The following is a 21,920-nucleotide window of genomic DNA, read 5'->3' on the forward strand; positions in this document are numbered from 1 at the left end:
CTGTAGCAATCTGAAAGTCGCCAAGATGTAGTGCTTCTCTAAGATCTCCCCACGGGGATTTTCTTTGCCCTTCAGAATATCTGAGAAGGACACTAAGAAGAAAAGAAACATCGCACAGAAAAAATGAGAACAAGAATAAAAGGATTTTGTAACTTTTTTTTTTTTTTTACCCATAAACTTCACTAAGATCAATTTTGGAGGTGAGCTGAGGTCAAGGACAGTTAAAGGATGAAAAAAAGCGGGATTAAAAAGTAAGAAGTAGGCCAGCAAAATGTGCCGTGACCTGAAGGTGAAGAAAGGAGAGAATTAAAGGAATAGTTGCTCTTGTTTTGAATGATAAAGTCCAGGAACACCTGAGTAAGATCATGACTGGGAAACCAGTAAGTTAAAGAAACTTTGTAATCAAATCTGCTGTTCATTTTGTTCATGCCGGGCAGTTCCTGCTGCGTCTACACTTCTTCATGTACACACAGAGGTGGCGAATGTTTAAACTGTGTTTTCTATGGACAAATGTCAATATTTAAATGAAGATTTTTAAAACTAAATGTCATGGGCCCTACTTAATCTATGCGTATTATCACTTTCTAGGCTTAAGACACCAAAAACACTGGGATTTGGACATTTATCCTTCATTGTTCTGACTCCGTCAAACTTTAAATGTGTGGTAATAAAAAAAAAATAAAAAAAGTTAATGACTAAGACAATGTGGTTCATGAGATGGTTTATCCAAGCTCTGAATGCTCTCCCTTTAAATTGTGATGTTCTTATTTTTTATGCACTTATGTAAGATTTACATTTTCAGAAAAACTAATTTTGGGTTTCAAATTAAAAAGTGCAACAAATCAACATAACGTGTTGATCTGCTTTTGAATGTTTACTGCATAAAATTAACTCTGATGTTTCAGGTCCTTTTCTAATTTTTATAATCCTGCATATAGTCTCAAATAACAAACATTGATCAACTTATTTCATATCTAAATACAGCAGAAATTCTGACGTGTTTTTTTTGCAGATGACCTAACTTTTTTTTTTTTTTTTTTTTAACAAATGCAGCATGTCATTAAGAGGTTAATGTGCATTTTTCAAACTGAACAACTGAAAATTAGCATCTTAGGCGCTTGTGCTTTATACATATTCAAGTATGATAATGTTGTGAGATTATTGGGACCGGTATTCTACTGGAAGTGTGGCACAAATACATCCGCTGTGTGTGAAGATGTGCCAGTGTGTGTATTCGCCCGTCGGATGATGTGCAATTTGTAATTCTGCACAGAAGGCTGACACAGATTAAAACATTTCAACATTGAAATTATTGGAGACCTCTAGCAAGAAATATGTGTGTGTGTGTGTGTGTGCGTGAACTCGCCGTATGGCGCAGTGCACCTATATGTAGAAAAAAAAAAAAAACGCTTTAAAAATGAAACAGCGACACCAAAGGACACCATCTGGCCCAAAGTTCATTCGCAGAACTGCAAGGACACGCTCAGAGAAAGAGAACAAACGATGATGGGGAAACCAGAGAAGCATATCAGAAATGAAAACACTTCAACAAGCTAAACATGCGCAGCGCCGAGCAGCGAACCGGACCGAGTCACATGCAGATGTGCATTTCTCAAGGTGAATCCGGCTCCAAAGTTATGTATAGTCTTGAGAGAGCAGTGTGAACGGTAGCGTGTGCAAGTGGTTCACTCATGAAAAGTTACTCGGGGTCAATTGCCAATAAGCAGCTCAGAGGATATTAGCCGACGTGTGACGTAAACAGCGCTGAATACTGCACATTTTCTCTGATGACCTTGGAGCACGACTTTATCAAGGCAAAATTAACTAACCAACGCTCGACAAGCACTGGATGAAACCGCAAGGCCTTTGCCATCATGCTTATAATACATGCAGCAACCTTTCTATCCACTGACCTGCAAATAATTAAGAAGGAAAAAAAACTGAGGCGAAAACAGGCTCTTTTCAGGAGAAGTATATAATAATGCAAAATAATGCAGCACCTTTAGAAAAATACTAATTTATATGCTTAGAGGCAACCCGGTGATGTATTATTGACCTATTTATTTATCTGCTGACGGCTAATTCCAGCAAGATAAGACCCAATGTAACAACGCTCAAATAATTTCAAATTGGGTTTCTTAAACCTAACTGGGAGCTCACCGTAATCAGATGATAAAAAGAGTCACCAGGTCTCAACCTACACAGCGCCTTTGCAATGCTGGAACATCATGGATGTTCAGCTGGCAGATCTGAAGCGACTGAGTGATTCCATCCTGTCAACATGGACCAAAATCTCTCAGGAATCTTTTGACACCTTACTATGTCACGAATAATTAAGGTGACCCTGAAGGCAAGGGTCAGTACAATGTGTAAAGAATTTGAAAATGTGTTGAGTAACCTTGCAAGAGATTGAAAAGCTTTCATTTAAATTGAATGAGAACAATTTTCTAAGCCTGAGTAGTTTTAAAGGCTTAGCCTAGAAAAAAAAAATGCAAATGAAACTGAAAGTATTCAGCAGCAGAAAAATGTTGAACGACAAGTGAGAAAATTCTGTAAATTTTAGCGCCAAACTTATTTCTTCTAGTGCCACAATAATACAAAACTACCTTTTGTGAACCTGAAACAGTCTCAATTAAAGTAGCCTTTAGGTAAATACTGAAAAACAGGATGTAGCACTCCAGCCATTTCTCTTTTTTTTTTTTTACAGGCATTTAATAATCACAGCAAGTCACATTAATACATATTCTACTTTAAAATGCTAAAATGCGCTTGAAGATTTTGTAACTGTATGACTATGATATTATTATGATGTACAGCACTTTAATCTGCCTGGTTGCTGAAATGCACTCTACAAATAAACCTGACTTGACATAAAGCAGACATTTAGACATTTTAAAGGAGCAAATCACAGTTTTCATTCTCTTTTGCAGTTTGCTTCCAACATTTTTTTCAACTGATTCAAATAAACAAAGAAACGCAGACTCTTCTCTTTGGCATCTTTGCAGCCTCTCCCTCACTGTTTGACACTCACAGGGCAGACAGCAAATTGTGGTCAGTGACCTTAGATGAAAAGAAAGCAAGGTAGGAAGCCATTAGTCCTTTATCACACCAGGTGCTGAAAAAGTTCAGGCGTTGCAGTGTTGTTCTCCAACACAGCACGCTTGCCAGACTAATGTGAATTGCCATGGCAGCATGAAACCTTGTAATAAGAAAACTCTGACCTTAATCTGACCTCTCAGTGTAATGTCTAATCTAGCAAAATGGCAAACATGTGCGACTGAAACTCTACATTGAGGGCTAGTCTGAGAGAAAGCAGTGAAAAATACTTTTAAGTGGCTGAATGTATAGGAAAAGCAGACATACAAGCAAGATGGAAACAATTTATTATGTAACTTGCTGACAAAAAAAATTCCTCGAGGCTTTTTGCCTTTAATTCAATGCTTCATTTAATCTATGCGATTGTGTTACGATGACGTTTATCCCTGTCAAGAGAGGAAGATGGAAATTAAAATGCACAAAAAGACAAAAAAAATATTTCCAAAACACTTTAGTTTTCCACGACAAAACATTTCTGCCCTCCGGCATTTAAAATGCTTCTATCAAACAGATGCAGGCTCTGAATCACCATGCGCAAATTCAGGAAGAGTTAAGATGTCAAATATGAACCTGCATGGATTTCCCAACGCTATTCCTATTCTCAGATTCTGTATAATTCATAGCAAACAGGGCTTTGCAGCAAATCTTTGTAAACCAGTGAGCCTTCCTGCTGCAAAAGAAAAGCCTGCGTTGCTCGACTTTAATGTTTCCTTCTCAGACATTACCTTTATTTATATCCTCTGTGTTTGCACAAAACACATCAGAGACGTTTGGCATTTGTTTTCCTCTGTCTCAATAGTAAAAACAAAAACAAAAAATCAAAAATCAAAGAAGAAGCTAACAGGTAGTCTGCAGCAGACTGTCTACTGTCAGTGGGTTAACAAATCCCTGCATTTCTATATTGGAAACATCTGTTAATCTTTTATTACTAAAGCATGTAACCCTTTTTTTGGTTCAAACAGAGCAACACTCATCTGGCCACGTACAAAAAAACCCCCAAAACAAAACCAAAACGTGAAAACAGCTCTGAGGGATTCATCCTCAGCCTCCCACACAGACGCTGGAGAAACCCTTAAAGTGCGCCGCGTCACCTGAGCGTCCGCTTCTGCATTTGGCGAATGCGTTCCCGGAGAGAAAGACGCCTGCGTTCGGGAATGTGCTTTTTTAAAAATGTATTTATTTACGCGCTTAAGCATGTGAGTCAGGTACTCCGCTAATGACAACTCCAATAATGAATGAGGCTCTCCGCGGTGACACATCAGTGTAGCTTTAAATCTCTGTTACCATGGAAACAGGCAGTTGCTGTACAGGTCTGGCACAGCCAATGGTCTTTTTTTTTTTCCCTCCCTCTCTCTCTGTCGTGCTCTTTATGTCACTCTCATTCTTTCTCCACCCCACTGCTCCGTTCATCTTTGCCTCCCAAAATCCTCCTCTCTTTCATTCTCTCACGTTGCATCTTCCTGTTTTTCCCGGGTTTTTTTTGTCTCCCAAATTTCCATTCATTCTTTCCCAACACTACTCCCCTCACACTCCCCATCTCCGAGGACCCCTCACACCTATCTCGCTGACTCGCTTTTCATTCATCCTGACGTTTTTACCTCTCTCTCTCGATTCATTCATGTCAGCCTTGTCACCACGGATCTCATCGCCTTCTCCCTCTCCTTTCATCACTTTCACCACTTGTCATGTCCTCCTCTGTGCCTCTTTCCCTTCATCAATTTCTATCTACCTGTACTTACTCTTTCTGTCTGTCTTCTTTTTTTTTCCTGTGTAAATTTTTCATCCTTCCATCTCTTGTTTAAGCTCAGTGCAAGTCCTCTGAGGCGGTCACTACGCCACGCCTTTAAAATAGTGGTTTTGCATATGCATGACGGCTGCTTTGCATATGCTACATCCTTCAGGAACTCAGTAGCTGAAACCAATGCCTTTCTATTATTCTAGCACTTTATTTAATTTTTTTGGGGAACCGCAAAGATTGTGTGAAAACAAAAGAATGCATGAACCACAGCAGACGGCGGACAGGTAATCAGGAGTCAAACAGTCGTGTAAGTGACAAAGACAAGGTAAACACACAAGGACACGTTGTTCTCACCTTGCCAAAGCTGCCCTTGCCCAGCACCATCAGGAAGTTAAAGTCGGAAAGCCTGATGCGATCTTGGTTGCCGTTGGAGTCGAACCGGGAGGCTGCGTTTGCTGACTTTCCCTCCGTGTTTTTGCCCACTGCGATTTTAGCCCTCTAGATGGACAAGAAAGATAGAAATATATAGAGAAACTGTACGTAAAATAAAGGGAAAGAAAAGTAGGAATATTCTATTCTTTTGTTTCAGTTTTTCCTTTGTGTGTGTTTGTAATCTTTATGGTTTTCCGTTTCTCAACAGATAAAAAGTTCTGTTTGTTCCACAAACACATCGACACTCACAAGAGGATTTATTTTAAAAGTGTTTGCTTTTGTCGGAGGGTTTTATTGCACTCTGAAATGACAAAGATTACAAATGGAGACATGGCTTAACAATACACTTGCATCCATAATATCTTAGACAAACCTCCATCGAAATACTTCAGAATTTAAGAAGCTGATTAAATGTTGCAGTCCAGCATCTTTTGATTTTCCACTGACATAAAAGGAACTGGATTGACGATGCAGCTGAATTTAGTTGAAGTTAGTTCAAATTTGTTTAGATTGTCATCTTTGAAGCTTTTGAAACATAAAACGGCCTTCATCGCCTCCTTACCCTCAAGCTGGCTCAACCAAAGTTCATTTCTCTTCCCAGCTGATTCAAGCACGATAGCTTCTTTAAGGTAGGTTAAGATTGTAAAGCTTAAATCAGTAAGATTTAATAAACTCTTAATAAATTAAAGCTAAATTAGTTTACAAATTTATGGAATAAATGGGACCTTCATCCACTTGAGGATCTAATCCGAGCAGTTCAAACATTTTTAACACTCACAGATATATAATGTAACATTAATATATTTTTTATATAGTGTTTGACTGGAACCTTTTATGAATTAGCTCCTATTTTGCCGAATCCACATATATAAACCTTCATGAGTGTGTGGCTGTGGTTTTGGTTACATGGGAACATGCATCTCACGTCACCAACGCGACCTTTCAAACTCTCCGTCTTTGTCTTTTCAGGTCTTTGCCTTCCTCCTGGGAGCTTTCCCCCTAGAGCTATCACAAGAGCTGGTGTATTTGTTTATTAATGTGTGCCGCCAATCCCAGCCACCCAGAACCATGACCTTAACGAAAAGCGGAGACGACAATAGATAACGGGTAAGAAACGCACAAGCCAGTCCAGAATCAGAGGACGAAAAACAAACAACAGGAGAGAAAAAAGTAACATGAGGACAATAAAGGGGAAGGATTCGAATAGGCGACTGCATCGCCACATTTAAGGAGTATTATTATGTTTTATTTTTCCCACTGCATTCCCCTTAAGTGTTGCAAACTGCAACTTAACACACTTTCAGAAGAAGACTCCTGTTTGCAGCTTGGAGTCGGTGTGACAAGCGGAGAAAAGAAGAAGGAAGGAGGAAGGAAAAGGGAAAATCACGGAGTGGGGTGATCCTCATCACTGCCAAATGTGTTAATGAATGGGCCTACTGGTCAGGCACCCCCCCCCAGCATCCCCGCCCACCCACACACGCACAAACACGTCTGGACCTGCCGTGTGCCAGACCGGATGGTGCTGTAAGTGTGCCTGCCAACTGCTAACAGCTCTCCCAGAGTGGCTCTCACTCAGACACACACGCGCACACACACGCCCCCATGCACGCAGAGTGGCCAAAGCCAGCTGCTCACACACATTCCCAAACACACAACGCATTTAACCGCACGCAGGCGCGCACACACCTCAAATTTCTGCCGTAGCTCCTCGTTGCCCTCCTCTCCCTCTGGAGCCACGGGAACGTTGAAGTACTCGCCTTCTTCCTGAGAAAGGAGCTTAAACCTGAAATGAAGAGATATTCACTCTTACATGACTGATGATTGACTTACATACATAACCGGGGGGGGAGGGGGGGGGGCTATTTTTTGTAGGACTAAAAGGGAAACATTTTGCCCATAATGAAAAGAACTTCTCGTGGCTGAGGCACAAATCACACGGCTTCCCCAGTGCAGAGTGTTTTTTTTAGAGGATTGATTTATTGTCACAGATCCTCCCGGTTTCACCTTCAGCAATCTGAAACCAGATAAACGCTCCCTGAGGTGACAGCCTACGTTGAATGTTGTTGTTTTTTCTTTAACAAAAATATGTGAGAGCAAAATAAATTTACGTTTCAATCAAAACCAAAATGCGGTTAGAAATGATGCATTTTCTACAAGTTGTCTGCAAAAGTGTTCATATCCGTTAGATGAATCCCCGTTGTGCATTATGAGAAATGTTATGGTACGGAATGGCACAAAATGGAGTATAATTGTAAATTAAAACAGAAGTGATGTGTGCTTCTACAGTTTTTTTTCCCAGGAAATCTGAAAAAGCGTGGCATGCATTAATATTGAGCTCCCCCAAGTCAAGACTTTGTAGATTCACGTTTTGCTACTTTTGCAGTTAAAAGTCTTCACGGAGTTTGTCTCTACCAGCTTTGCACATTTAGAGAATTATTTTTTTCCCCACAAATCTTTCTCAACTAAAAGCCTAAACTCAGTGAGATTCCACTCTCAGATTTATCCCTGCTGAAGAACAGGGTTCCCACAGCATGATGCTTCCACCACAAGGTTTCATGGTGGGAATGGTGTGTTTAGGATAAAGAGCAATATGAGTTTTCATCCACATGCAGCATTCGATTTAATTCTTGTCTCAATGTGCCTTCTACAGGTTTGCTGTGCTTCCTACATGGCTGGCTGTAAACTAGAAACAGGACTTTCTTTCAAAAATGTCTTTCATCTTGATAATCTTCCATTTAAAAAAAACATATTTATAGAGTTTTTGCCATATACAGAATCTTCCCACTGGTCTCTGAATATCTGCAGCTCCTCCAAAGTTACCAGGAAGAGCTTGTATCTCTGATTAACAATCTCCTTTCCTGGCCTGGCCAGGATAATGGTACAGCCAAACCTTGTTGGATAGATTTGCCGTGCTCTTTCCATTTTCAGACAGTAGACTAAACAATACATGAGATTAGCGTATTGATTTATAACCCAACCTTGCTTTAATCTACTCCACATCTTCCTCCCTGACCTGTTATGTTCCTTGGCCTTCATGATGCTGTCTGATCCCAAACATTGTCCAACAAACCTCTGACATTTTATTTATTTAAGACCCTAGTTCCTATTTAAAGTGGCATCTGCTAGCATCAATATGGAAACTAACAAGTCCAATAAAAGATCTTTTAGTCTCTCAGTCTGTCTCCGTCCCTTTCCTGTCATGCCAGGAAGTGTGCGGAGCTGCACAGAGGTGGATTAGAGGAAAACCTGCATCTTAAAAGGCTCACTCCGAATATCAGGTGTACCGAGGCATCCTTCCACCTCCCAGTCTCACCTCAAAAGCTGGCATCTCATTAAAAACCCTGACAGAGCACTGTCAGCAAAAAAAAAAAAAAGAAAAAAAAAGAGAGGAAGATTTAGAGAGATAGTGATTGGGCTGCAGACACAGAGGGAGAGGGATGGAAGGAGGGGGCGCGCGAGGGTGGAGGAGAGGAGAGATAAAGAAGCAGAGATAAAAAGACGGGGGAAGAGCTACTCTGGCACTAAATATAACCAGATTAGGAAGAAGAGCTCCAAAAAAAAAAAAGTTTTTTCTCCTATGCTACAGTAATGAACAAGGTCACCTTCACTCTCCCTCCTGCTCTCTTGTGTTCGCCGCCTCAAATGTTTCCACACCCCAACTCCACTCATTCATCCAGCCTCCGTGCCTTACCAGCCGTCCACCCCTTGCTTTTGGAGCTCTGAGATGCCGAAGGACAGTGATCCCATGAAGTCGTTGCGGCTGGTCAAGTCCCAGTCCCACACCTCCACCGACAGGCGGCGGTCCTTGTCATACTCCTTCAGGTGGCTGGAGGAAACACGGGGGGGGGAAGTTTTGTGAGTGACGATATTCTCCGAGATACACAACTCTACTTTGTGACATTACATCATCTTAAAGTACAAAATGAAATTAAATTCACTGCTCATTGTTTCGAGCAGCTAGCATGATAATAGTGCATGTATGAGAATTGGCAAAGCTTTCAATTAAGAGGTAATTGAATCAGTAATTATTTCTGATTAAGAGTTATCAACTTAAATCCTAGCTGGTATTTATAGAAGTTTCTGGTGAACCAAAGTTCAATGTGCCTAAACAACCCATATTTTTGATTTTATAAATTCGTTTTTGTGGAGAAAGCAAGAATAGACTTGCAACATATAAAAGAAGATCTCACAAAACAACAAGTGACATGAAAGGAGTCTACCGAAAGGAACCGAAAGGTTTAAATACTGAAACTCCTTCCAGTATTACGGTAATTACTACTTACTGGTAATCACTGGTACATTAAGCGGCTACATCTGATCCACTAAATGTGAATTGAAATTAAGAAAACAGGAAATAAAGCAGAAATGGATAAAAACTAGCACTCACATTATGAAGCAGAGCTAAGACAAATACAAAACACAGCAAAAGAATGCGCAAAAAGCAAAAGCCCCAAAACAACTATTTTTCTTGTCTTTACAAACTTGTTTACTAAAGCATAACGCTCTGTTATTTCTTATTTTGGTGGCTTGAAAGATGCACAAAGTTCCACTAAGCCTGAACATCTGCACTGAAATGCCTGGAGTTATCAGTCTTCTCCCGAACTAATCGTCGCGAGGATTATCAAGGATGCAGCAGCAGCAAAACAACCCCAAAAGCAAGGTTTTACAAGATACAGGAAGCCAGATGTTCTCATCCGAGCGCCGGCGGTCACTCGAGCATGGGAAGAGCGGTACAATGCAGAAAGTAGTTCTTTCATTAAGAAGAAGACATGATATCAAGGAGAGCGAGCAACAAGAAGCCGTTAAACTTTCTTACAATTTGAAGGTCTCGTTCCACGTGGGGTTTAGGCAGCACTTTATAGTCTTGGTCTTCTGTTTGCTTTCACTGCGTGGATCTGGGATCAACTTCAGCTTCACGTACGGGTCTGACAGACCGTTGGGGTCCATAGGAATCAGATTCCTGGCCTCTTTAACTGAAGAAAGCAAAGAAAATAAAAAACAGCAGGTCAAAGTCACCAATAATTTAACTTTTTCAATTCTCACTGTATTTGAAAAGCATTAGTTGGAGGGACGGTTGTCTCTTTTGTGGTGGTCCAAGGTTGCAGCATCTAAACGGTACTGAAAGGATTAGCTTAAAAAGAAAGTTGCCTATGCTAACTGTTTGGATTGAAGTAGAAAACTGAATTTGGATAGAAATAAAATAACACGGCACAGATCACAAGAACAGGAAATTAGAGAAGTAGTGGCATATTTTTGCTATTCGAGCCAGACTGATGGAGAATTCATGAGGAAAGTGCAATTTTTGGTTTTCAACATAAGCGTTACTCAGGACCTTTGTGACAAAATGTGACTGCAGTGTTCATAGATGTTGATGCAGACAAAGGAAATAACCCTGCAGAGGGTTGGAAGATCTGATTGTAATGACCGTGGAACTTTGCCAACTTCAATACCAATCCTTTTGTTGAGACAGCCTGTCATTGAGAGGTAATTGTACTCCATTAATATAATAAAAATGTGTATCTATTTGCCCCTCTGTGTGTATGTCTTCAACAAATGTTGTGGGTCAACCTGCAAGTTTTTCCAGCCATGATCCACAGTAACACTGTAAGTACATATTAGTACATTTAATTTTGGTTCGTTGAAATCCCCAAACAATAGCAGACCAGGGAAAGCGATGTAAGAAGAAACACAAAGGAAAAATTATTTATAAAAATGTATACATTTGTTTAAAAATGTGATTTCTTATTGAAGATGCCAAACCCTGCATAAGTTACTTACCAGGTCACACGTTTTCCAATACAATTTCTTTAGTGATTCATTAAATTCTAAATTAATTAAAAATAAACTATTGCTAATAAACCCCGCCTCTCGCCCGGAACGTTAGCTGGAGATCAGCACCAGCACCAGCCGACCCCACCAGGGACAAGGGTGTTAGAAAATGGAAGGAAAACTAATAAACTAGTGCAGCTAAAACTTGCAAATTTTGTTTCACCAAGTTTAGATGTTTATGGCAGCCTTTTCATATCTACAGGTTAAAAAACTGTTTATTTTTACAATGCTTTTACACTGTGATCTGGTGAGGAGTTGGCTGCTTTTATCTGACCTGGCCATTGTCGTTCTATGCAATTCCGCTTGATTCTCATCTCTCTTCCCTACTTTGCCTGGAATTTCTCCCATTAAGCTGAATTTCTCTGGTAGAATTTCTAATGGGCCAATCAGAGATCAGAAAGAGACGTTGTTAACGATTACGTTGATTGCCTATGTACTATTTTTTTTCCCACTAGGGTAGCTTTTATAACGTTTTTAGCATGATAAGAGAAAAATGACAATCTACCAACTACTGTAGATAGTTGCCATGCTCCCTCCCCCATATTTTAGTGAAAGAAATTTATGTACTTGTCCCATACAAATCTAAAGGTCTCATAAGGTGGCGTGTAAGTTTCCTTTGAACCAAGACAGAAAGGAGAGCTTCCCAGGAGATCAGGAAAAATGCTGCCGCTAAAGCATTACTCTCCACTAACCTCCAATAGGTTAACCGCAGCGAAGACTCCAGCATTAAACTCTCAGCAGAGCGGGCCAATAAATATTAGATGATGCCAGCTAAAGTGACCATCAAATAGCAGCGGAGGAGAGCTGTAAAGAGGGTAGAATACCAAATAGTCCCAGAGGACACAGAGTAAACAGCAAAGATGTGTGTAAATCTGTTGTTGTGAGTAATTGAACGCATCTGCTCGAGCGTACATATCAATGGAAGCAAACGGAACAGCAGATTACGTTACAGTGCCACCTTGGGTGTTTTATTTTTGTAATTGTTTGTGTAAATTGATTGTGATCAACACAATTTTTGACCAAAAAAGAAAAAAACAACAACAATGGTCTGATGTCTGCATGATGACACCTAAGAGGTTAATGTCAAAGTGAAAGTTTATTTCTACAAAATAATGAAAATTATTAGAATGTAGATCACTTAAAAGCAGTGTTTGTGTCTCAAATGATTTTAGTACTAAGACACCCAAACCCGGAGGATTCATTCACTGGTTAATCTGTATTTCTGGATATTATTAGAATTTTAATAGAAACATCTAAGTGCAAAATGTACCTGATTTTTCATTAACATTCTTAGCAAATTTTAGCCAAAATTTAGTGACAGGTTTTGATTCAAATAAAACAATTTAGAATACAAAATTCAGTTCAAAATACAACATTTTGATATCTATCACAGAGATCATTTCAGAAGTTAGGTTTATTCTGAAAAGAAAAAAAAAAGCATTAAAAAGTCAAAGATACAACTTATTTCTGACGCTCTTTCTTTTTCAGCTTAGGTTGAGTAAAAGTCGCCTTCTTTAGCGGTAGAGTTATAATTTTTTTTTAGAATATTCTCTGTGATGATAGAATCAATGTCAGTCAACAGAAATCAACTTGGTGTTTACAGGAAAGGTTTTTCACACAAGAAAAGATGCTTGCTGGGTCTTTAAGGATTTTGGTGAAGATGAGACAAAGAGTTATGGTCAAACGAAGCAATTACTAAACAGAAGTTCAATCTCACCCAATCTAATTGGCGCGCTTCTTTAATTATACAGTTTGTTTCTGTTTGCACTGTTCCCTAGCACAATACTGAGCTCACAGAAATCACCCTATTCTAATGTCATCAGGCAACATGCAATCCGTTTTGACAGCTTCCTGAGATCCAAACTAGAAGGAAAAAATCTTCACCTGTATTGAAATGCAACTAATCCAGAAGCTTCATGATTTAGCATGATAAAGTACAAAGTATATGCTTGGTACTTATAAGAAGGAAGATTATGGTCACATAGCAACAGCGCCACCAATAACATTGGGATAAATTACTTTAGGTGTTACCAGTCAGGCGACGGCATGTAGCAATGGATTAGCTACCACTCCTTCAGGCACGTTCCAGAAACCAAAGGAGTTGCCAGCACAATGTTAAACCACACACGTTTTGTGCATGCGTAGAAGAGTTAAAGGTCAAAGACGTTGTGATTTATGGTGTGCTCTTTCACACCGGTGTGAAGGGTTTGAAAAGTCCTGTGCACTTTTAAGCCAGTCTTTCAACAGCTGATCACAATCACTCCTTTACCATTGAAGGTTTGTTTACGAAACCATTTCTGTTTTGCACATTCTCTTACAACACACAGAAAATAGCATCTGAAAGATTTTGGTTCGATATCCTACACTGCATTTGCCATGCTGGAGTCTCTTTAAAAGAGAGGCCAGGCCCTCTCTGCTCCCATGAGCTTTGCATCATGGGGAACTTTGATCTACCTACGACCAGAGAAAGGCTGTGAAGAATCTGTTGCTTCAAGAAATCCAAAATCGGAGTCAACACAAACACGTCTCTCAGTGGAGCAGCCATATTTTGTTTACCAGAGCCTGCTTTATTAATCTTAAGGGAAGATGCTCTGCTTCTTATTCAGCACTGAAATAAGAATGTTAAGCAGGGCTCCGCACTGATCCCTGTCGGCAAAAAAATGGAACTGCCTCTGTCTTCTAGGTTGAGTTAAAGTTAAAGAGCTTTCTCATAAAACCAAAAGGAAAACAACTAGACGTTGAACAAAACCTTTAACAATGTCCGGATAATTTTTACCTGGACATTTACATACTTGAATTAGTTTGCCGTTCTGGTCTGCTAAGTGGATTTACTGCTGTCCTGGCAGTGTGTGTGATAAGTGCACTCTCTTATCATTCCCCACATTAACGAGCCGTTAATGATCCGGTGTTGGAGCGTGGGAACCAGAACCAAAGATGAGACTAAAACACACTGAGCAGCAGGGAAGGAGAATTCAGCATATTGGTTCAAGCACCAAAATAATATTCATATATTCTGATAACACAGGATAAGAAAATATTTACTGCATCTGCATATTGAATTTAATACACTAAACGATAGACATGTTAAGGATTTTTAAGTCAAATTAATTTAAATGTTTAGTTTAACTTATTTCTATTCCTGCTTTTCAGGTTTTCTACTCTTAAGTCAGCCATTTAGAAGCAATATTACTGTAAAGAAAATTGATAAATATATTATGGTAATAGTAGTTATAATACGCAGCACCAGTGAGAGAAAAAGATGCGCATGAGGGTCTTTTAGCTTCTAAAACTGCTACTTAGAAATCTGGAGACTTTAAAATAACATGACACAGAAACAAATACCAATACATGTTTCTGCAGTTGGAGGTCAAAAAATTCTGGTTTTCCTAGGTTGCAATTTTCATACAGTTTCAATTTTGCCTTTGATGATTTGTGGTTGTCAGTTCTTAAATACAATCAGTAATTTTCTCTTCTTAAATGCAACGCTAAAAGGTCTACATCTTTGCAGAAAATAATGAACTGACACAGATTAGGTTTATGTTCACATGTAGCCGTGGTGATGTCACAGAAGGGTCCCAGTTAGATTTTTATCAGTTAGAAGTTTATTATAAATAAAGATATATTTCAGCTTGATGCATGCACTGTTTAAATTACGCTGACTTCTAAGAACGCTTGTTACAGTCCTCTGCTGCCTCCTTCAGGTGAAAATAGTCACTACACGTAAAAATTTATTCTATTAAACCAACGCAACTTTTTATCTTGGGCTCCTTTTAAATACAGTAGATTAAAAGCAAAACATTTTTTGCTCCAAGCTAAATTAAGCAAAGTACATTAAGGCAGTTTTGTTCTTTGACAACAAAGGGACACATTTTTGCAGATTTCTATTTTTCATAATAAAACTGAGAGAGCAACAAAGAGTATAAATACATGAATAAATTCATAAGTCATAACAATTACATTTTGGCCTGATTACCTAATAAAAGTCAGAGTGAATCCCCAACTACAAAACTTATTTTATAGATATTACTTTTAAATAAGAAATAAAATATTCCTGCTTGGTTGGCAAGCCCATAGTTGATGTTGGCAAATTTCAGCCGGATTATTGTCCGCAACAGTAACCTGATTGTCCAGTTAATTATTCATTTGGTAATTTTGAAATGGTTCTTTAAAAGCTCCAGAGCGTCCATCTGGTGTATTGTGAATATTTTTGCAGATTTAGTTTGGCAGAATCTGAAAAGGCAAAATGGGTCCAGAATAACTAAAAGTACATTTATACCATGTTCAGAATTACAAATATTTCCAAATGTACAAAAGGAAAGATAATATCTTAACTGAATAAAAGCTTAACCTCATCTTAAAGTAGTATTATGTTAAAATGGCAAATGAATTTTAATATGGATGCACATTATATCGGAACTAACACTGATACTGACTAATAATTAGTCAGTTTTTATTATATTGCTTTAATGAATAAAACTGGACCACTATTTACAAGAGATATTTCTTCTCATCTTGTTGCCATTTGTTTCTGGAGGGGAAGTCGATGGAGGAGGTTGGTCAAGTGGTATTTGTTTTGTTTTGGGAATTATTTTATTTTCCCAAAACATTTTCTGAATGTCTAATATCTAATATTAAATTTAGAGTCTTATTTAAGAAAATCATTGCAGAGAGCCTCTTAAATGGAGGGTGCAAGTTCAGGTCACGTTCTGTTTCAAAAACTAAACTTTAAACATTCGAAAGGAAGAGGGTTTGGGATCATCGTTTTGCCGTAACACCCGGTTGTGTTCAACCTTGTTCGACAGTCGGCGTATGGTACCTCAGTTTTGTGTGTGTTATGCCTTGTGTGTGCTGTAACACACACAAGGCATAATGAACCCCAAACACACACAACCAAATACATTTCGAAAGGCCTCAAGCCTCAGATATGGCCCTGGCCTCACCTTCATTCAAATGTTGAGCAATATAATAATAATAATAATAATAATAATAATAATAATAATAATAATAATAATAATAATAATAATAATAATAATAATAATAATAATAATAATAATAATAATAATAATAATAATTTTTAAAAACAGACACGGTTTCTGAAAAAAAAAAGGAGCAACTAAAAATTCAGCCACAATTATGACATAAGAAATTAATACCTACAAAAAAAAGCATCTGGTTTCTCTGTAGCTTGATAAGGCACTTTGAAATAAATCAAATAAACCACTAACAGGCCCAGATGATTTATTTTAACGGTGAGTCTCATGGCAAAATACCATGAACCAAAACACAAGAGATCAATCCTTTTAATCATGAAGCAAGTATCTTCATCTCTGCCATACTTACAGCAGAGGGAGACAAACACCTGCATTCCTAACACTTCCCCGTCGATATGTTGGTGCTTTTGCATCTGCATCGGTGCGTTTTCCTGAAATGCACTCACTGGTGACGGTGAGAACGTTGGTCTTGACCTCGGCGGTGATCTCGATGCGGCCTCTCCTCTCAGTGTGGTCCGTCCCACACAGGTTCGGCACGTTGGGCACGCAGCGCTTGTGGATGTTCATCATACAGTCTGAAAAGCACACGCAAGATCACATCCAGGAATAAACTGTTTGTGTTTGAAGGAAGCCATATAGTAATCCACATGCAAATGCAAGGAATTAGTAAAGATTTTCATGTAGATATATGAACAAAAATGATCAGGTTTGAGAGGTTAGGTGCAGTGTGGAGCACGTACGGTCGCATCTCATCCCCTGGTGGATGAGGCCGTAGAGTAGGGAGCCGCAGTGGTCGCAGAAGGTGGGGCTGGAGTAGGTGTGGATCTTAAATTTATGCTTTGCCCTCGGGTCCTGATGACAAACATAAAGAGAAACATTAGAAACTTGATAAGCACCTTAAAACTATCCTTTTTATCGGAGCAAACATTTCACAACACACAATTAAATAAGGGGATCTTTGCAGAATCAAAGAGCAAATAAATGATCTTCCGTCTCGTTCCCCACAAGCCATTCATCTCAGACTTTCCGCTGCTGTCAACATTTTACAGGAAGTTTATACAGGGGTAGGTGACTGTAGAGGGGGGTTGACTGTTATCTGATAACAATAGCTTTCCTCTGAATTGCTTTGATTCTCATCAGTTTTGTGAGGCCACAAAAGCAGCTCCCTTCAGGGTCTGAGTGCGTATGCATGTGCAGGTGAGCATGCGTGTAGTTCTGTTGGGACAACTGTCTCTGATAGGAAGTCAGCCTTCTGTGAAGTTTGATACTGGTCTGTCGAACAATCATGAACATGCGTGCAGCTCCTGGAATGACACGACAGTGACTAGGCACATTTTTTTTTAAACCCCAAAGAGAGATTCAGACCTGGAAATTGTAATGTTTCGAAGAGAGACGAAGTTAAGCTTTTAGAGGCAAAATGCATTCAAGGAAATATATCTGTTTGGTTTAATTTTGCATCCTAGCTCAAAGATTAGTTCTTCACAACCAATTTTAAGCAGCAACATCGTTCGCCATGAGCAAACAGGCCAAAAGCTGAACCGTTTCAGCTGCTGACTGCTGCAGATGTAGGTGGTCACGTAGTGTAAGAAAAGCAACACTGAAGGAAGATTTTGATATTATTCATAAAATTCCTGCCTGTCCTCTTCTAAACTTTTGCTAAATTGTTAGCGTTTGATCCATTCAAGCAGAAATACTTGGAAAAATTCTAGTATTTTTTTCTGGTTTTGCTGCATGTCGCCACCATCTTAGCATATTTGGAGACTTTTTATAACTCAAGCTTAGTTCAGATTGGGTGAAGAGCACCAATTTTCAGGTTTTCACAGATCTCAATCAAATTTAGGTATGAACTTTGACTGGGCCATTATGACATGGATTTCCTTTACTTAACCATAGTATGATGATATAACCATATAACTCTCAGCTGAGTTATATGGTGTTGTGGTGTTGCTTTTTTTTTCTCCAGTAATGTTCTTAAACAAACAGCTGAGGCTTCACAGATTCACACTGTGGTCAAAATACTCACATTTGGACTCCATAGTATTTATTAATTTAGTGACATTCTAAAAACTAATGACCACAGAAGAGTTTACTTAGAGGTGTCAGAGTGAAGGGGCATGAATGGTCTTTAACTCACTCAAGTTAAATAAGTGAGTTGGTCTAACATTCTGCTAACATTGAAGTTTTTGATCAAATGAGGATGAGTTCAAGGGATATGATTACGTCTACTGTACTGTCATTATCAAATAACATCTAAGAATTGCAAAACGAAAAGTTTAAAATGTCTGATTAAAGAAATTTGGGTTATTCATCTCATGTACATAAACATCTTGTAAATAAATCATTGTAAACTGTTAAACTTCGTAGTGTGAGTGCTTAATGGATCATTTTCATGTTATGGTCTATAGTCATTACAGTGAGAGTTTTTGACAATTTCTGCAGTGGAGAGAGAATACCGCCTGCACATATGTACAACACACTTCGTCTTCCTATTGTCTGTGACTAAATTATTTCTGCACATTAACATTCGTAAGTTGCTTTCAACCGTACATTAGAGATTTTACGTGGGAGTGTGGAGGGCGGATCACATCTCCAGGTGGACTGTGATTTCTTAGGGGAACGCTGCCTTCAGGTTTCTGCATCATTTTACTCTGAATCATAGGACCCGTTTTCTTAATAAAACCCCTAATGTGCTCCCCCTCAATTCTCAAACAACAAAAAAGCAATTATAGTTATTTTGACGTTTTGTCACGACTCATATTAGTTACGTTCTTTGAGGTGAAAATTGTGCAACAAATCCTCTTCATGAAAATATATTTAAATGTGGAACCAGGGAGGGGGAGAAAACCAGAGCCTATTTTCGTCTGCTGTCTATCAAGCGCCCATGTGAGTTCATGCATGTGTGAAACCTGCAACCGCAGTGGAGAGAATACACACCTGCATCTGAGCTCTGTGGTAGTACAGATGTCCAGAGGGAAGCTACATATTCTCAGTTCTTGTGAATGTTCAGAACTTTCAAATCAAAAGCCAGAACAAATTATATGCCTGAATTGTTGCTCTAGTCTACATTTGTCCTGAGACTTAATCTAGCATTTTGACCCTTGCCTCAGTTATATTCAACATCTTCAAATTATAGGAACGTCTTGGTATGTCGTTAAGTTTGAATCATTTCATATCTTAATTTTTCTTTTCTCGTCTTTCAGAGGAAGTAATGAGCATCTAGGAGGTACAGTTACATTCAGTTCAATTTATTGTCCAACAAAATGGCCTAATTGGAAATTGCCTCATAACCCTTCTGAGACTGATGGGCAGCAACACTTGCATCTCTAAGGTCAATGCTTTTCCAGTGTGTAAACAAACATCTCTACACGCCAGTGCAGCAAACACCTAAAACTCTTAGATTTACAGAAGTTGTTGTTTTGACAGTTATGAAAACTTTCATACAACCATACACTTAAGGCATGAATTATAAGGTCCATATTTTTTTTTAAACTTATTTCCATGTAAATGTCTATCCTTTCCCCCTCTCTCCATTCCTTTGTTTTATCACTCTCCTGTCCAATTATATTTCCCGCCAACGGCATTAGTCATCTCCCGCCAACACACAAATCAAACACATGCTGTCATGTTATTGGAAATACTCTGTGATAGACAGGCTTCAGAGTCACTTAGTTGGTGAAGCAAAAATGTTTTTTCTTCCTTGAAATTATCCACACAGGAAACTTTTAAAACACGCCCATGCCCATTTTTAGTTATATTTAAAATAAATGTTAACTGTGCAGAGCATTAATGATGGTAGTAATAATAATGCACTTTATTTAAATGTGTTTTTCAAAACACTCAAGGATATATATTGTATAAACAAGTTAAAAACAAGTTAGCTACCAGCAACTTAGATAAATAAAACATTTCCTCTCTGTTCTTCTCTGTAAAGTAATGCTGACAATGTGATGTTAGCTTGTAAATTGGCTGCATTACAAGCCATGCTATTTATTTTACCTGCAGACGTGCTAACATTTGTAGCATTTTGCATTATGTTTGTTTCAAAACAGAGGAATAATTTTTTATTAGCTTTTATCATTTTTTCCCCCCATCACTGGTAAAAGTTTAAGCGAATTCCTCTATCCAGCCACAGAACACAACTGACAGCTTGATGTAACGCGTGGCAAAGGGCAAATATTCCTTTACATCTAAAATGCAAAAAATTTTATATCCTGTGTAGGTTTTTTCCTGCAGTTTTGAAACCATAATTTTTACTCCTGCACCGCTGAACCTTGAAACCATAAATCAGTTCATGTCGGACACGGCGTCTGTAAAACGTGCAGAGATGTGGTCCTTCAACCTCCAAGTTCTATACCATCAGCAAGCTGTGGGCCTGAAATGTAGGTTTCATTAGAGGACATCATCCCTCGACTTCTCCCACAGGGAACCCATTCTATTAACCCAGATTTTTAATTGAATTCTTCTTTTATACATACATAGCTGACAGAAGGGAAGAAAAATGAGAGGTAGTATGGGAATTAAGGAACTACAGACAGAGAGATGATCTTGTGTACACCAGGATTAACTGTTTTTAGATTTGACTGCATCAGTCTAACAACATTATACATCTGTTTCTAAATTGATGTACCCCTTGGTTATTTTCTTTCCTCTCGGTAGGAGCTCTTATGCACAGATACAAGTCCTCCGCTCCATTTCCATCTCTAATAATAAAGTAAGCAACTAGTTTGGAGCAGAGCTAGCCTAAATTCCCAGGGACGGAGGTCATAAGGTCATGAACTTATTAAAGAAACGATATGATAATGGTGACACGGCCCCATAATTAAGAGCAGAAGACCCCTGGGTGGATGAGATTTTAAAATAGACAATGTACGCGGCGTTTTCAGGTTTGGTTTAAAGGGAGACAAGTGGGAGATATTTTCATGCAAGGGGAGAGCTACAGTACGTCTACCAAATATAGAAATGTTCAAGTGTCAGAAATGAAGCCGGTGGAAAATAGAAAGAAGATGATAGAGGTGGATGGTGAGATTTGAAGTGACAAATGGAAAAAAAAAAAAAAACCCAGAAGCTTAATGCTGGCTTAAAAATAAGAGATGCCCAAGAGGAGATTTTTGGATTAGCTCTTTAATCAGTAAAAAAAAAAAAAAAGGAAATGAATTAATCAAATACTCTATATGTTTCAGCCTATAGATTTGTTTATTTTTTTTATTTGAATAACCCTAACCCTACCCTAACTAAAATAATCAGGAAATCACATTTCCATGAAATACAGACATTTGTAAAGTACAAAATAATATTTAAGTATTTTCTAATCAATAAGCACACAATTTGGATTAAAGCATTTGGGATGTTCTGGCTTTACTTTTTTCAACCAAACATATTGAATCTGTTTAAAGGTCACTTACTTATATCACCAGAACTTGGCATTTTACCTGGGATGTGTAGGCTTTTAACGTCTTTGTTTCAATGGTCTAGTCCAATTCCAGACCTAAACTTACTCGACAATATTTTATTTTTCACCTGGTAAATTTATTTTTTTTTTAAACACACATCTTTCCATTTCAGTTTACAATTTTGCATTACCTCTTGGTGGAATGTTGAAAATCTGAGGGATGTGTAATTTTAATAATCTGACTGTACTCACGTCTGAGGCAGGTCCTTTGTCCGCGCCTGGACAGGAGAAAGTGACAAACTCATGGCAGCGTTTATGAACCACGAAACAGCACACTGTGAAAAGAGTGAGAGAGAAAAAAAAATGCATCAAAATTCAATGTGAAGATTTCGCATTTCATTAAATTTCTCTCACAACAGTTGCCAGTAATATACAACATGATAAA

The 21,920-nt window shown here is 38.5% G+C and overlaps 1 protein-coding gene across 2 annotated transcripts in view; it reads right to left on the reverse strand.

The window, feature by feature from the left end:
* prkcbb (protein kinase C, beta b) overlaps nucleotides 1–21,920 on the reverse strand; it is a 91,614-nt gene that overhangs the window by 32,329 nt on the left and 37,365 nt on the right. For both annotated transcript variants that reach the window (XM_044100822.1, XM_044100821.1), the window contains exons 3-9: nucleotides 21,728–21,810; nucleotides 16,827–16,938; nucleotides 16,533–16,661; nucleotides 10,083–10,239; nucleotides 8,958–9,092; nucleotides 6,953–7,049; nucleotides 5,189–5,332 (exon numbers count right to left, since the gene is read on the reverse strand). In XM_044100822.1, the coding sequence (XP_043956757.1) occupies nucleotides 5,189–5,332; nucleotides 6,953–7,049; nucleotides 8,958–9,092; nucleotides 10,083–10,239; nucleotides 16,533–16,661; nucleotides 16,827–16,938; nucleotides 21,728–21,810 (857 nt within the window). The remainder of the gene's footprint in view (nucleotides 1–5,188; nucleotides 5,333–6,952; nucleotides 7,050–8,957; nucleotides 9,093–10,082; nucleotides 10,240–16,532; nucleotides 16,662–16,826; nucleotides 16,939–21,727; nucleotides 21,811–21,920) is intronic.

The sequence above is a fragment of the Gambusia affinis genome, linkage group LG19, assembly GCF_019740435.1.
Source record: "Gambusia affinis linkage group LG19, SWU_Gaff_1.0, whole genome shotgun sequence".
Lineage (NCBI taxonomy): Eukaryota > Metazoa > Chordata > Actinopteri > Cyprinodontiformes > Poeciliidae > Gambusia > Gambusia affinis.